The sequence below is a fragment of the Pinus tabuliformis genome, chromosome 9 (assembly GCF_031772625.1).
Source record: "Pinus tabuliformis cultivar Carrire ecotype Pingquan chromosome 9, CPIR1, whole genome shotgun sequence".
NCBI classification, from domain to species: domain Eukaryota; kingdom Viridiplantae; phylum Streptophyta; class Pinopsida; order Pinales; family Pinaceae; genus Pinus; species Pinus tabuliformis.
In genome coordinates, this window is record NC_142307.1 from 1,913,143,407 (window position 1) to 1,913,159,925 (window position 16,519).

Below are 16,519 nucleotides of genomic sequence, written 5' to 3' on the forward strand. Positions count from 1 at the left end.
TCCTCAGAACATGCACTTCTGCACCCTCAGAGGAGGTTTTGATGAATGGATGGATCGAGGTTTATTAATGTTTGCCTTTGATATCTGTTACTAATGTTTCACTTCTGTACTCTTAGTAGATGTTAGAACAAGTAGAGATAAATCATTTTTTCTTGAAGCTTATGAGTAGGACCAGTCATAAATGGTACTTTTATCTCTTGGCCATTTATGCTTATATTCTTAAAGTGATATACAATTTTAGTTGTTTATATGTTATTGCATGAATGCATGAGTTACCATTTGGCACTTTTGTATGGTGGAGTCATTTATTTATGTTTGATATATGAAGAACTTATTATGCGATATGCTGTTCACAACTGTTTTGCCTAACTTTTTATGCAAAGTGGTTCATCTTAATTGATCTCCATTCTTATGATAGCTGAATGATCTTTATTACCATTTATTGTTTGAAATCTCTTTAGATCATATAATAGAAGAAATACACCCCAGGTTAGCATAGATTAGATGTGCTGTTTTCATTAGATTACAATAGCATAGAATTAGATTAAAGTAGCTTAGATTAGAACTCTTAGATCAGCATCACCCAACTTTGCACACACACACACCCTTAGATTGTGAAACTGGTCCCATTATCCCCAGTCGGACCCGCTATACCAAACGGATAAGGAGCTGCCAACCAAGGTCCGGACCAGGTGGGTATCCCCCTTGTTGTCGACCCAATTTTCGGGGCCTCAACAGAAAGGTATCTTCCTTTACCAAAGGGTTTTATTATCCATAACATATATCTTAAACATGTATTCCATAATATAATTCACTATTTCCATCTACCCATCCATTTCAAGATGATATACTATGTTGAAGTTCAATTGAGTCCCTCACGTTGCCTGCAAACATGTCCAAGCCTGGATATAAACTTAAAATATCTAATTCAGATTATTCAAAATGATCTTCTTGGGTCACCATGTAGATAAATAAAATCACTTAAACATTCGTGCCACATCAATGACATCATATGTGTGTCTAACTAGAATAAAATGCATGATTTTGTTCAATTTATCAAATACAACCATAATAACATTGTGCCTTTGAGACATGAGTGGAAAACCCTCAATGAAATCCATATAAATGACTTTTTATTTAGACATAGGAATTTCATGTAGATGTAGGAGTTGAGCAGTGATGATTGATATTTACGTGTTGATATTCATGACACTTAGTGACAAACTGGATTACATCACATTTCATGCCTACCTAGAAGAAAAGATTCTTCATGTCCACATAACTCTTATTAGCACCAAGATGTGTACAACAAAGTGCTATATGGACTTCCTCAAGGATAGTTCTTCAAATATCCCTTTCCTTAAGAATGTACATCCTTCGTTTAAATATTTAAAATTTATCTACTTCAAGTACATAACCTTAGAACTTAGGTTCTAAATGCCTCCCATTCTATAGTGTTGAAGTAACCTTAGATTACTGATTATCTTTAAGAAATTGTCAGAACACTCACTATCTCAAATTTACTTTTAAGGGCTTCATGGGGAAGATATGTAACATTGTTCTCATTCTCCTTTCCCTTAATGTTTGAAATTCCAAAATGATACTTATGAATGCACTCCATCACTTTTTCCTAGTAGTCATATCCCTTTGAGTGATATATGCTTCAAACTTTTATCATCTATTTTGAGTTTGACCGTTGCCTTCAAAGCTTTAGATCTAGCATCATAAATGTTAACTTTAAATCATGCATATGTTCTTTCAATTTCCTAGATTCATACACTATCACTCCCCCATATTGCATTAACACAATGGACAACCCTTACTTCAAGGCATCCATTTAGACTGTGAAGTATTTATCCATATCAAGCACTCAAAGAATTGGTGCACTATTTACGCCGTAAGGCGTTTCCCTTTGAGAAGAACTCCTTTATATGCCACCGTGTCTTATTTTCGACCATTGATATGATGTGTTAGACGATTAAAAGAGATTGTGCCGTTGGATCAGATCGTTGGAATTTTAATCAGCGCTGGTTGAACTCCCTGGTTGAATAGACCGCTTCAATTTTCTGTCCGAGTGCAAAGATCTGCGGGCCCTGAGCGGAATTTTGGATTCCCTCAAACCATGTATGCTAATTGCACAAGTCTGGTTTGAATGCTAATTGCACAAGTCTAGACAATGCAAGGATGGTGTTTGATAAAATCTCTGCACGGAATCTGTTTTCATGGTCCACGATGATTGGAGCGTATGCCAAACATGGACGCTCTGAGAAAGCCCTTGCTTTGTTTTATCAATTGCAGTGTGAAGGACTGGAACTGGAGTCTTTCGTTTTCCCCAGCGTTCTCAAAGCATGTGCCCATCTACGGGCTCTGCAACAGGGAAGAGGAATCCACTGTTATTTGATTAGAAGGGGATTTCTGTCAGATATTTCTGTGTGTAATGCTTTAATATATATGTACTCAAAATGTAGTAGTTTTGAGGCTGCGCAGCGTGTGTTTGACAAAATGCCTGTAAGAGATTTGGTGTCCTGGAATGCCATGATCACAGGCTATGCTGTCGATGGGTTTGATGCCTGTAAGAGATCCCTGAGCGGAATTTTGGATTCCCTCAAACCATGTATGCTAATTGCACAAGTCTAGACAATGCAAGGATGGTGTTTGATAAAATCTCTGCACGGAATCTGTTTTCATGGTCCACGATGATTGGAGCGTATGCCAAACATGGACGCTCTGAGAAAGCCCTTGCTTTGTTTTATCAATTGCAGTGTGAAGGACTGGAACTGGAGTCTTTCGTTTTCCCCAGCGTTCTCAAAGCATGTGCCCATCTACGGGCTCTGCAACAGGGAAGAGGAATCCACTGTTATTTGATTAGAAGGGGATTTCTGTCAGATATTTCTGTGTGTAATGCTTTAATATATATGTACTCAAAATGTAGTAGTCTTGAGGATGCGCAGCGTGTGTTTGACAAAATGCCTGTAAGAGATTTGGTGTCCTGGAATGCCATGATCACAGGCTATGCTGTCGATGGGTTTGTGGATGAGGCCTTGAAGCTTTTTAGGGAAATGAGGTTAGTGGGTGTGAGGCCTGACATGATATCATGGAATGGGATGATTGGAGGGTTTGTTCGGAGTGGACATGGTGTGGATGCCATGCAGCTCTTTTGTAGCATGCAAATGGCTAGTGTAAACCCCAATTCGGTCACCATTGTTGAGATTCTCGCAGCATGTGCTGAGGTACGAGCTGTGCATGTGGGAAAGGAAATCCACGGTTATGTTATCAGACACCAATTTGAGGTAAATGTTCATATTGAAAACGCTCTAATAGATATGTACAGGAAATGTGGTTGTATCCAATATGCACGGCAAGTGTTTGACAAAATGTCCCCAAGAAACACAATTTCATGGAATATGATGATTGCAGGATACTTCGAACAGAGACATGTTGATGAGGCTATGAAGCTTTTTCATCAAATGGAATTGGATGGAGTAAAGCGGAGCACAGCTTCATGGAATGCAATGATTGCGGGTTATGCTCAGAATGGGCAAAGTAATGATGCCTTTAAACTCTTCCAGCAAATGCGGCGGTCAGGGGCTAAACCTACCTCGTTCACATTCGGAAGCATTCTTCTAGCATGTGCTAATTTAGCAGCTCTAGACCAAGGCAGGCAAATACATTCTTACATAATCATGACTGGATTTGAGTCAAGCGTCTTTGTGGGGAGTGCTTTAGTAGACATGTATGCTAAATCCCAGTGTTTAGGTAATGCTCTTCAGATTTTTGACAAAATGTCTGAAAAAAACACAATTTCATGGAATGCAATGATTGCTGGATATGCCCAGAATGACCATGGCAGCAAGGCGCTGAAACTCTTTCAGCAAATGCAATTGGCAGGTGTAAAACCAGATGTGATTTCCTGGAATGCCATGATTTCAGGTTATGCTCAGAATGGGCGCGGCAACGACGCATTGAGACTGTTTTGTCAAATGCATTTAGCAGGCATAAAACCAAACGCATTTACGTTTGGGAGTGTTCTTTCGGCTTGTGCAAAACTTGCTGCTCTGGACCATGGCAAGGAAATTCATGCATACATTATCAGAAGTGGATTCGAGGTAGACAAATTTGTAGAGTGTGCTCTAATAGATATGTATGCCAAATGCGGAAACATTGAAAATGCATATGGAGTGTTTAATAAAGCATCTGGAAAAACTGTGATCTCTTGGAATTCAATGATTGGGGGGTCTGCCATGCATGGGCATGTTGAGGACGCCCTTTCTACGTTTCATAAGATGCAGAAGGCTGGCGTAAAACCAGACCATATCACTTTCGTCGGTGTTCTGTCCGCATGCAGTCAGGCAGGCTTAATCCACGAAGGTTGGCAATACTTTGATTGCATGAAAAACTATAACATCACACCTCGCCTGGAGCACTATGCCTGCATGGTTGATCTTCTCGGCCGTGCTGGACAACTCAATGAAGCATATGGCTTCATAGGGCAGAACCTTGATGTATCCCGGGGCACTGTGTACATTATCTGTATCTTCATATAGGTACAAAGGATTGCATTTGCACCATTTTCAAATTGTTTTATATTTTAGACCCGGTGCCATCTGAGAAATGGACCAAGCTGAGTATCATGATGTATATTTTGTATAACTATGACACATTTGGTGTGGGACTGGCTCTCTTTCCCAAGGGTAATAATCAAATTGTAAATCTCTCCTTGCAGAAAGTTTAAAGACCTGGTTGCCCTTGTGTTGCAAGGAAAGAAACTCACTGATCATTACCTCTTTATAATAATCACCAAAACAAAACAAAGTAGCTTCTATTCAACTACTTCCAGGAACCCATTATTGACAGCTTGTTTTCTAAGTAAAATCTTTGTCATGTTCTTTATTTTACAGAACTGCAGACTGTGGATGAGGGTCTCTACCTTTCTTGATCATCACTGTCCCGCTTAGGCTCATCTTCGTTATTCTCCAGTACCTCAAGCAGGTACCCAAGATGATCGGTTGAAGGAAACTTGTTGAGATCTGCATAAGAGGATGAATGAAATTACTTAAATGCAAAGTGACAGTCTCTAGAGAACATGTCTTGAATAAGTGGGTATCCTAGGTTTACCTTTTGATGCCTTGGATTCTATTTCAAACTGTGGGAATCCATTAGTGAATCTATTCTCGAGGGGGTGAGAAACAATAATAGGTAGTGATGTTGTAGGTACATTTGGGTAAATATCCATTTCTTTCTTTACACCAGCTCTTTCCTTAGGAAAATAAATGTCATTTATAATCAAGCCTTCATAAAACTAGCTGCTATCATATTTCAGGTATCTGGCTCCAGAATATTTCATGTATGGCAAGGTTAATGAGAAGATGGACGTGTATTCCTTTGGAGTAGTTCTTCTAGAGCTAATAACTGGAAGAAAACCAATCAGTGACAAGAATCCTAAAGGCCAAGAAAGCTTAGTTATGTGGGTAGGGCTCTAGTGTCCTTGCTTGTTTTGTATTTGATAATTTTGGATTCTTTTGGTTTCTTTGTCTTGGTTCAGAATCTTAATCTCTTGTAAATTTCAAAATTTAGGCAAGGCTTCTTGTTTTGTATTTGATAATTTTGGATTCTTTTGGTTTCTTTGTCTTGGTTCAGAATCTTAATCTCTTGTAAATTTCAAAATATAGGCAAGGCCATTACTGGCAGCTGGCTCTGTAAAAGAACTTGCAGATCCACTTTTGGAAGATGCTTATGACATGAGGAAGATGAAGATAATGGTCATTGGTGCAGCATGTTGTCTAAGACAGACAGCTTAGTTTTGACCTCGAATGAACAGAGTAATTACTCTTATTCTCATTAGTTTCATATATATGTTTCAGTTTCTGAACTTATGTCAAATTTAGTTGCTTGAAGACATTTCCTTTCCTGTGAGGAGTTAGTGCTAGAATTGTTTTTTCCCATAACGAAGAATGGCACATGAAATATCGAGTTGATATCCTTCTGACATAGAGTAAAGGGTGTTTAGACCTAGTGTTTAGGGTTGTAATCTAAACATTTGTTTAGTAGTTCAATTTGTAAAATCATCACCCTTAAATAGGTTAGCCCTAAATGCTGATGGTGGATTATGGCAAAATATTCAAAGCCTCAATTGCCAATAATCTATTTTTCCATTAATGAAATATAATATTATTTGAATATTAGCAAAAGAGATTACATCATATCTCAAACCAAAGCTTTAGTATGCAAATTACCCCTCCCTGAATAGGCAAGAAGAGCCAACATATCTGCTTTCGCTCCAATATCAAGAGAGTATATAGCTTTCCTGAGAATCACTATCCTAGCTGAAATCTGGATTGCAAGATTTGAATTGAAAGCTTTGGTTTCCCCAAATAAAGTGGCTTACCTTTGCATTAAACTGACTTTGTGAAATTTCAAACAATGGATAAATGTTAATGTAAGAACGTGAACTTATTCTTCCTCATTGTTTGTCTGTAACTTATTATTGCAGACTTTGAAATTACTACGAGGAGAAGGAGATGACCTACCTTATTGGACCAAGAGGTAATTGACAATGTCCATGGAATTAGATGAATTGATTGAGGATGAATCTGGAGAAAACTCTGGGAGTTGTGACATCCAAACTCATCTATCACTTGCAATGCTTGGAGTTGATGATGATTTGGTATCAAACAGTAGTCCAGATCAAAGTGTAAATCTTGTACATGAGAGCAGAACATTGGAAGATTATTTCTATGGACATTATAGCCGTTCAACAAGCTTTGATTGATTTAAATCTACTTCTCTGAGCTTCATAATTTTTCTTACTCCTTGCTTCTGTAAAAGCTTAAATATTTTATACTTGGTGTATTACTGTGAGCCAATGCCATTACTTAACTATGTTCAATTTCAATCACTCTCCATATTGGCTGAAGTTGTGTCTGAAGTTGAGTGGAGTCCATGTAAAGTCCCTTGCCAATTCCTTGTATAAATGTGAAAGCCATTAGTGGTCACTCGTTTTGGTGACCCACTGGTGCTCACTAGAGCTGAAAAATTTTCTTGTCCTTGCCTTTGGAGCAATTGTATGTATGTGGAAGGAAAAGCAATTATGATATCGCTATTGATATGCCAAACCATTGTTATGTACTTTTTTAGGTCTGAAGATGTGTAACTTGTGGTTTAGCTTGGTACATTCTCTTGTATACCAGTTTACTTTGAATTTGTCAATATCATAAGCCCAATAGCGATTTAAGTGTATGTCTGCATGGCAGAACTGCATTGCGGTTGAACTTTTTCTAAAATTAAGTTGTATTTAAAGAAATATGGTGTCTAAAAAGCATAGAACTCCAAACATCAAATCTCTTTGCTCCTTGTAGGCTTGAACCAACATCTCTTCTAGAGAAATTCAACAATTCTAATTTAATAATCCTATCGGCCTCTCTTTGTACCTTTTGAGACAATTGCTAGTTCTAGATGGGACATATAACTCCAATGTGCTTTGTCCTTGTTACAGAGAACACAAAAATATTAATGCAGGGTATAACAACTATACCACTAGCACTACAAATCATTTCTGCTCAAAAAGGGGGATTTAAATCATGCAGCAGCTTAAGAGGGGCAGGGTCCAGCTTAAGAGGGGCAGGGTCCAGTTTCAAAAATAGCCTTACAATTGGACTAATCAAAATAAAATCTGATTCGCTTCATAGGCGTAGAGTAAACAGGTACCAATGAGGTAACGTGCAAGTGGACAATTAAATCATATTCAGCACAAGACCAGCCCTCGGCATACAATGCAATTGAAAGTCTTGTGTTATGAGCTCCGAACAAGATCACAAATGATATATTATTCACCAAATTTTAATCTTCCACAAAGAGACAGATTGATCCTCTCTGATTTGTCAAACAAATAAAAAAATACCAAAATTATGCATAGAATTATCTTTGAACTGTAAACACTACAGTATATAGTAACCTGGGAAAGTGATGAAGCACTCAATACCATACAAAAATAAAATTCCTTAATAGAAGATTCCTTAATAGAAGAAAACACCACTGAAAATTGTGAAAAGCTGCCAAATGAACTTTGCCAATCTTTTAGATTTACAGAAACAAAGTCAAAAAACCTCTTCAAAGCTAAGTGCTTACTACTAGCCACATCCAATAGAAAAGGTTTTATGGGGCCTGATAAGATCAGAACTTGCTTGACCACGGTAAGATAAGCACCGTACCTACCTAATGTATAAAAGAAGACTGATAAGCTGGAGGAGGGGCAGGCAGTCTACTGCCAAAGTGATGGTTGCTGTAATTAGTAGAGGAATTGTAAGAATCGGAACCCAACAACGAAGGACCCATGTTATCTGATGGATACATATATGGCCTTGGGAGCGAGACTGGAGTCCTATTTCCAACACCATAGCCTGCTCGATATAATCCTTGGTTTGATCTGTCATATGCATTTTGGCCTTGTAGGTTGTAGGATGTAACACCTGGAGCTGCACCAGAATATTGTACTCTATCCAAAGACCTATAAAAGCTTCTGTCTGCACCATTGGAAGAAGCATAAAGAGTCGGAGTTCTTTCATCTGCACTTAACGGAGGCATATATACACCAACATTTCCTCCATTAGCACGAGGACACTTAGGTTGAGACTTAACAGCACCTGCAGACCTTTTTCTGTCAGCCTTAGCTTTCTCTAGCTGAGCTACACGCTTTTGAAGAGGATCTGGTGAGAACTGCGATTCAAGTTTGTGCTCCTCAATGCACTTTATAACAGCTCTGTAAGTAGAAAGCTCTTTTGTATTTACTTCATTCTGTAGTAGCAAATAAAAATATCGGTCAAAAAAGGAACTTCCGATATACCCAACAATACTAAGCCAAAATGATCATCACATAACAAGACATTTTGTATAACAGTAATACAATCGTACTTGTGCAACAGTAGAGTTATTCCCGCTTTTTAAACTTGCCTGAGAAGCTTTCTTAGCATCTTTCAGATATTCCTTCAACAAAGGAACAGGTGCAAACTTCTCTGTCAGCCCAAATGCATGAGCAAAGTTGACTGCCTCAATTTGTTTTCAACAAAGGGACAGGTGAAAACTTCTCTGTCAGCCCAAATGCATGAGCAAAGTTGACTGCCTCAATTTGTTTTCCACTATTGACCAGGGTTTCTACAACATCTGCATGAAATTGTCACAAAATTTTTAGTTAATCTGAATATGTCACAAACATTTTGAAATACCAAAAGACAGTTTACTGTGAAAGAAAAAACAATACAGACAACTTCAACGGATTTGTCAATAAAGATAACAGCTACGCCAGCTTGAGACCATTTTCGTAAGTAAACAGTTCCCCACTCATGAAAGGCCTTATGACACTTTACCATAGTTGATCATCTTCAGGTGCCTTTATTAATATCAACAAAATAACTTACATACAACTTTCTACCTCATAAAAAGATGTCTACCTAGTAGAGGCCACTCAGTATCTGCCTTGCATATGAAATGTTGAGATCTAAAGAAAAGACTACCAACCCCGTCAACTTAGAAACCCGTTCACTGGACTAAACAAAAAACGTTGGGAAGGTTTACTACAACTAGGATTACCAAAATTTATCTTCAACTCAATCACCCACAACCAAGTATACTGATAAAATCCACCAGTCCCTCAAAAAAACCAAGCTAGCCATGAATGTCAGAAAAACAACAAAAAGCCTATCTACCAAAATGGATGGAAATTTTGCCAGCCTAGCCACTGAGGCTAACATTACAGAACACCAGCCAACCAACCTGGCATTTTTGATTCAAGTCCAAGGGAACAACAGAGTTCAGGTGTCTGCCTGCACCGTGCAAATGCAAGAACAAACTTGCATAAGTCATCTTTATCAAACTCTGACGCAATTCCAAAAGTAGCTAGAAGTTGCAAGAAGGCTTGGGCCTCCAACGAATTTCCATTGGCAACATCTCCTTCAAGGTTTATCTTCGACTTCCATTCATGTGCAATACTTTTGGCCTGCTCCTTTATATTTAAGGGCAGAACTGGATGTTCAACACCCAAAATAGGATCTGCCAAAACAGGTACAAGAGATTCCAGTAATAATGTACAGGCCCGGCGTAGAGCCGGGAGCCCAGACTCTTTCTTGTCACTTGAATTTTGTTCAAGAGAATAAAACCCCTCCAAGGACTCCAACACTAACCGTGGTGGGTCAGTTGCAGAGTTTAATGCAAAGGGAACCTAATTGCAAAGCCCTATTTCCAATTGCAAAAGTCATTAAGAATGGGAAGAAAGGATTTAGGGATTATAATATCTGAAAATTTCTATTTTTAAAGTATTATAAAATGAGTTTAGATATTTATATAACAATAATAAGTGGAAATCAGAAAAAGAAAAAGAAAAGAAAAGAAATTGATTGGAGATAAACTTTTTATAATTTTGTAAATGTTATTGAGTTCCAATGCTCAAACAAAATATTTATAGAAGGTAATTCACTGGTCTGTGGATGAAGCAAGCATTTGGAGGCTAATTCTTGAAGTCTGACAATAAAAGAGGTGAAATTAGAATGAGTAATGATAAGACAGACATCCTTGTATAGAAATTGCAATGAGGTTCTTCTTAAAGGTGACTTAATTGTATCACATTGATTTTGACATGACAACATTAGCAAAATGATATAAAAGTCGTTGCAACTAGTACATCTGTGTTTGGTGCATTAATCACTATATGAGATTGAAGGAATCTGGCGCATTCTCGATCAGAACTATTGCTTGATTGACAACAACATGAGTCTTGTGTTGTACAACAATTGTATAATTGGTGCATTAATCACTGTATGAGATTGAAGGAATCTGGTCGCATTCTCAATCAGAACTATGGACAACAACATGGGCCTTGTGTTGTACAACAATTGTATAATTTGATTGTGAAGGATTTAAGGAGAAGTAATGTTGTTTTTTCTGATCCTAGCAAGGATTAGCAAATATACTATTTATTGGTCCCTGTGGTATACATTGTTTGGACCTTGTTTTCTCCCTTAATTGTAAGTGCATAAAAATATTAGATTCATAGGACAGGGTACCATTAATCATGTGATCCAATGATCTTGGACGTTTTTTATTGAATTCTTCAAAACTTATTTCCATTTGATCTTCCAAAATGTGAAGATAGTTTTATTGGTTGGAACAATGCTACAACTTACAAGTTATAATAACAGAGATTCTATTATGCATAATGCTTTCCACCTTGCAATCTTTTTGTGGATATGGTTAAGCAATATTCTCTTCGAGTAAAGAATAAATTATTGTGTGTAGAGTCATTGGGTTTACTATAGTAATGATCATAACATTTTGTAGTATTTTGTTTGTTGTTATGTGGTTTAGTGGTTGAGACAGTGCATTACCATGTTAATGACCCAAAGTCAAACTTAGAGATCAGAGCCCTCAATTATAAGTTGGTTGAATTTTATGAGATTTATATGCAATATTAATTCAATAATTAAAAAAAATTTTAGACTTAAGCACCCTAAATAAACTTCAATTTATACATCTTTAGAATCTCATTTATGCTACATATCTGCATCTTATGTACATTTTCCCATTCCCATGTCGGAATTATTCCTCAATTTATGCCTTACGGCGTTTCCTTTGCAACATTTGGTGCAAATGCTAGTTAGTAATATTTAAATCTAGAAACATGATGTTGCATTATTCAATACACTTGTACTTGATTCCATCATACTAGACACTCCATTATATCTTTCATCTCTTTTGTCTCCACTAAAATTGCTTCCTATAAAATAATATGACCAAGGTAGTGAGTCTCTTTCTGAAATAAATAACATTTCAACAATTTTCCATGCAACCTATTTACACTTAGGCATGACAATGCTAACTACAAGTGCTCCTCATGTTTCATTTCATTTCTAGAATAGATGAGAATATCATCTAAAAATACCTATACAAAGTGGCCTAACTATTTTTGAAATATACTATTCATGAGGCTCATATATATATATATATATATATATATATATATATATATATATATATATAGATATATATATATAGTGCACTAATCAAACTAAATGGAACCACTATGAACTCGTAGTACCAAAAATGAGTCAGGAAGGTTATATTAGGAATATCACCTTCCTTAATCCTTAACTAATGATAACATAGTCACAAATCATTTTTTGGGAAAACCACCACGCATTTCATCTATTCAAAGTGATCATATCTTCAAGGTATTGGGTACCTATTCTTCACTATGTCTTAGTTCAAATACCTATAATGCATGCAAAATCACAAGTAATTTCCCTTCCTCTCAACAAATATTATTAGTGTGCCTCAAGGTGAAACACTAGACCTGAAAAGCCATAAATACAACAATTCCTTAAACTGAATCTACAACTCTCAAAGTTTTGGAGCCATCATCCTGTAAGGTATCTCAGAAATTTACCATATGTTAGGTGTTATCATGGTCATGAAATCAATTTCCCTCTTAGGAGGTAAACTTGGAAACTATTTCATAAAAATATCCTTAACTATGATAATACTAGGTAGCTATCTAATGAGGGTCCCTTCCCATCACTTACCACCTCTAGTATGTACAACCAACATCCTTTCCTCGTGAAACATTTAACATTGATTATTGAGGGGAAGTGTAGAGACACATTCCTTTTGATGCCATGGATCTCAATTGACCTTCCATCATCATATGAAGAAAACACTCTCTTGTTGAAACAATATACAAAAGCTTAATGAGCTTCTAGCTAGTACACACCAATAATTAGACCATACGTCCCCAAGATAGTGACATACACTTTTAATATATTTGTATACAACCATAGGTATTAAAAACATTTGTCAACATTAGGTCTTACCACTTGCTTTACACCCAAAACCATTTTGAATTGTTTAAAGTTGCCATGATCATATGCTAACAATGCAAATTTTTCTATTGCATATGGTGAAATAAAATTATTTGTTGCACCAAAATCAAACAAGTTTTTAACTTTGAAAATGTTTAACTTACCCAATACAACCACCATATTTGTTAGATGTTTAGCATGACATTTATTAATAGCTATATAGATTTGGTGGTTAGTATATATCTTACTTATCAAGGCCTTCCCTTCTCTATGTAGTGTGAATGATACCGAATGGTAACTCTAGGTAGTCACATTGCTAATGAGGTCCCCTCCATCAACAACATATAATGTGGGGTGGAATATACACACCATTATAGGGAGACCTTTGAAATGATTTCATTTTCATGTAACACCTACCCCTACTAATAGCTCCTTATGAATTACATGAACTTCCACAATTCCTTGATGATGCTTAATATGCTACTCTTTCTCCCATTGAATTTATTGCTACAACCACTCTAGGTGTAGCATTATTTCGACATGGATTTGGTCTAGAACTTCATCTCCTAGATAAGGTCTGAAGGGACTTTCCCTCAAATCTCAACAATTGTGGAATGATAGATATCATCACCCTTTGGGATCCAAATTTTCTTCTATGTAACTGGAATTTACAACTACTTCAAAAACTAAAGATGATTTCCACATTCACACCAAGGCCCTTAAATTATGATTCAACCCATACATAAAGTGATCTACCTAACATTGATTGAGTCACTCTATGTCTGAGACATACATAACCAATTCCATAAACTTTATCTCATAATTCTCTACATCTTGAATTCCCTATACCATAGCACGAAACACTCATGCTTGTTGTTCTTCATAGAACATGGGAATGTACTTTCATTGAAACCTATTCCCAAATAATTGCCATGAATCAATGCCTTGAGCGAGGTGCAATTATCTTTCCAGGTTTCCCAATCAATTTTAATTAGTGGCTCAAAATCTATAAGATGACTATTTTTGGTTTTGAGGTGGAGGTATAATCTCTTATTGCAAATCAATTTGTCATGCCCTCTAATCATGCATGTGCATATTTCCCTACATGATCCATGGAATATTTATTTTTTGAAGAAACCTTGTAATGACCTTGAGAGGAGTTCCTCACTCTAAGTTCCTTAACCCTTCTAAGCTACCACTCCAAAAGGAGGGGGTCAACTTACATATTCATTATTGGGTGTCCTTTGGGCATCACATTTATAGGGCCTCTAGAGAGAACAAGATGAGAGCTAGTTTAGGCAATGGTGGTTGTAGCGCCAACATCATTGGCCCATGCTACAACATTCCACAACTTTGATTTCATTTTTTCCTTTTATACTAAATCTTTAATTCTACATCAATACCCAAGGTTCATTAATACAAGTTAAGATTAATTTAAATTCTATCTATACATGTACGTGCATGCACACACATACATAGGTGTACATTTGTTCTATATTCACTCATAATGAGAAATATTCACTTAAGGAAAGTGGTTTAAGGTTATGGGGTCAAATACGTTTTCAGACTTGATAATTTCCTCTAAATACTTTACTTTATCGTTCGTATTATCAACTATACCAACATTTTGAAAAACGTTTTGCACCTTAAGAGATTTGATCCCTCTCGAGGTGCTTGATAGATCCATGACCAAGATGTATCTATACCACTTATAGTTATCTCCCTCTCTCTCTCACTACACACACATGCATGCTTAGACTACTACTTGAAATGTTTTAATCATAAGTTTTCAATTTCTTTACATAATATATGCATAGTTATATATATATATATATATATAGATATATATATATATATATATATATATATATATATATATATATATATATATATATATATATATATATATATATATATATATATATATAGATACACACACACACACTTTGCTTAGCCTGAGAATTGAAATTTTTTATTGATGGATTGCATTGTCCACATTAATTTTTTTTTGGTTATCAATATATTTAAGTACAATTCAATATTAGTTAAACCTCCCCTGATCAGGGTGTGAGTTAGCGGATCACCTTATTAAATTGGGGTAATGGTTGGTACTGCAAGGTACAGAACAATCGCCCCCCACGCTCTTGAGGCGATGGGTGTGGTGGCCCATTGCATGATGTTGAACAATGCATTAAGGAAAGGTGGCAATGAGAGGAGGGGAATTGTTGTAGTTTGTAATCACCGTGGAGAGAAGTCTAGTGAACACCAGAGTGACTGTGAGTAAGGAGATTGAAGCGGAGGGCTAGTTCAGTGGCTCCACAGGTAGTAGAAACTCCACTCTCTGCACTTGAAGGAAATCGAGTATGTTATCGGCCAACTCTCTTATCTCATTATGCTACCCTGTTTCGCGTTTTGTCTGAGGGAGAGGGAAGAAGTATTGGGGAAGGATCGTAAGAATGTGAGGGGTTGGGGGTGTAGGCTGGTGGTGAGTTTCTATTTCTACTTCTGTCTTTGGCACCTGATAGGCACCCTCACCATCTCGCTCTACTTCGAGATACTGCTTTCCCGTATGGAAATTTTTATGGCTTTGGGTAGGGAGAATAGTGTAGAAGCATGTAGTTGCGTCATTGAAGAAGCTGAGGGGTTGGGCTATGGAGATAACGTTTGCCTATACACCCACATTTTGAGAGGAAACCTCTATAACATGACCATGTGCACCCAGAGGGGCGTTTGTATGAACCCGAGAATGGGGGAGGAGGAGAATTACCATGGGTAGGAAACCTAGTCGGGAATTAAGACTGGCTATGGAAGGAGGGTTGGCGATGACTGCATTTTGGGGCTCAGGGATGGTTGGCCACCTGTGTTGGGTTCCCTTTTTTCTTGCCAGGTGGGTAACAAAGGGCATGCTAACTAGGTTGGCCTGATGGCCCATAGATAGTTACACCTCTTTACCTGGGATTGGGGAGATATTGCATGCTAGAGCGTTACTAAGGGGGGGCATCTTTTGGGATATGCAACCTCTGGTGCAGGTCCTCTCTGTGGAACCAACCCTACGACCATGAGGGGCATGTTAGTGCAATCGACAAGGGGGGCTATGAAGTTAGAGGGATGGAGCGACACAACCCTACCACCCGTGTACATGCACCTTGTTGAAATACATTGAAGTTTAATTGATCAATTGAATGTTTTGTATGTAAAACACGCCAGTCGCATGGTGAACCCACTTAGGCACAAGGAAACTCTGGGGCCGAATAGGTTACAATTTAGCGCATTGTACAAGACTTGGTTAGAGAGACCATGGCTCGACCTGTAAAGACCCGAGGCTGCACTAAGAAACCTGAGAGACTAGACACGACACATAACCTGGACCTTCGAGTGGCTGATGGGGTCGGAAGCCTATTTAATGTTTAATTAGTGAAGTGACAACCACTTAATGGGAGGGAACCAATGAAGAAATTTGAAATTTGTTAGAAGAATGGGAAGCAGAAGTAAAGCAGGAAAGTGATACAGATACGTCATTGGCGGAATGGAGAGTCCTGGTCCCAAATCCTGGGAATACAAGAGGCAGAATCACCCAATTCAAACAGACCCTCTACGTATACTAGTTGATGAAAAGCCTACTGGGAAAGGCAATGGAGCAGATCTCGGTAGGCATGGCAGTCAGAATTCAAGGAATG

At 37.4% G+C, this 16,519-nt stretch overlaps 2 protein-coding genes and 1 pseudogene across 2 annotated transcripts in view; 2 read left to right on the forward strand and 1 right to left on the reverse strand.

Moving 5' to 3' along the window:
• The first annotated feature begins 2,184 nt into the window (after positions 1-2,184).
• On the forward strand, positions 2,185-2,637 carry LOC149156582 (pentatricopeptide repeat-containing protein At4g25270, chloroplastic pseudogene; annotated as a pseudogene).
• Positions 2,638-2,648: 11 nt separating this feature from the next.
• LOC149156583 (pentatricopeptide repeat-containing protein At5g16860-like) lies at positions 2,649-4,544 on the forward strand. The gene has a single exon (XM_089444794.1). The coding sequence runs from the start codon at positions 2,649-2,651 to the stop codon at positions 4,542-4,544; it is 1,896 nt and encodes a 631-aa protein (XP_089300920.1).
• Positions 4,545-8,140: 3,596 nt separating this feature from the next.
• The window catches only part of LOC149156584 (FRIGIDA-like protein 3), a 100,929-nt gene continuing 92,550 nt past the window's right edge, over positions 8,141-16,519 (reverse strand). Inside the window, exons 2-5 of the mRNA XM_089444797.1 lie at positions 9,766-10,210; positions 9,116-9,156; positions 8,908-9,042; positions 8,141-8,790 (exon numbers count right to left, since the gene is read on the reverse strand). Of these exons, the coding sequence (XP_089300923.1) occupies positions 8,212-8,790; positions 8,908-9,042; positions 9,116-9,156; positions 9,766-10,210 (1,200 nt within the window). The 3' untranslated portion in view covers positions 8,141-8,211. The remainder of the gene's footprint in view (positions 8,791-8,907; positions 9,043-9,115; positions 9,157-9,765; positions 10,211-16,519) is intronic.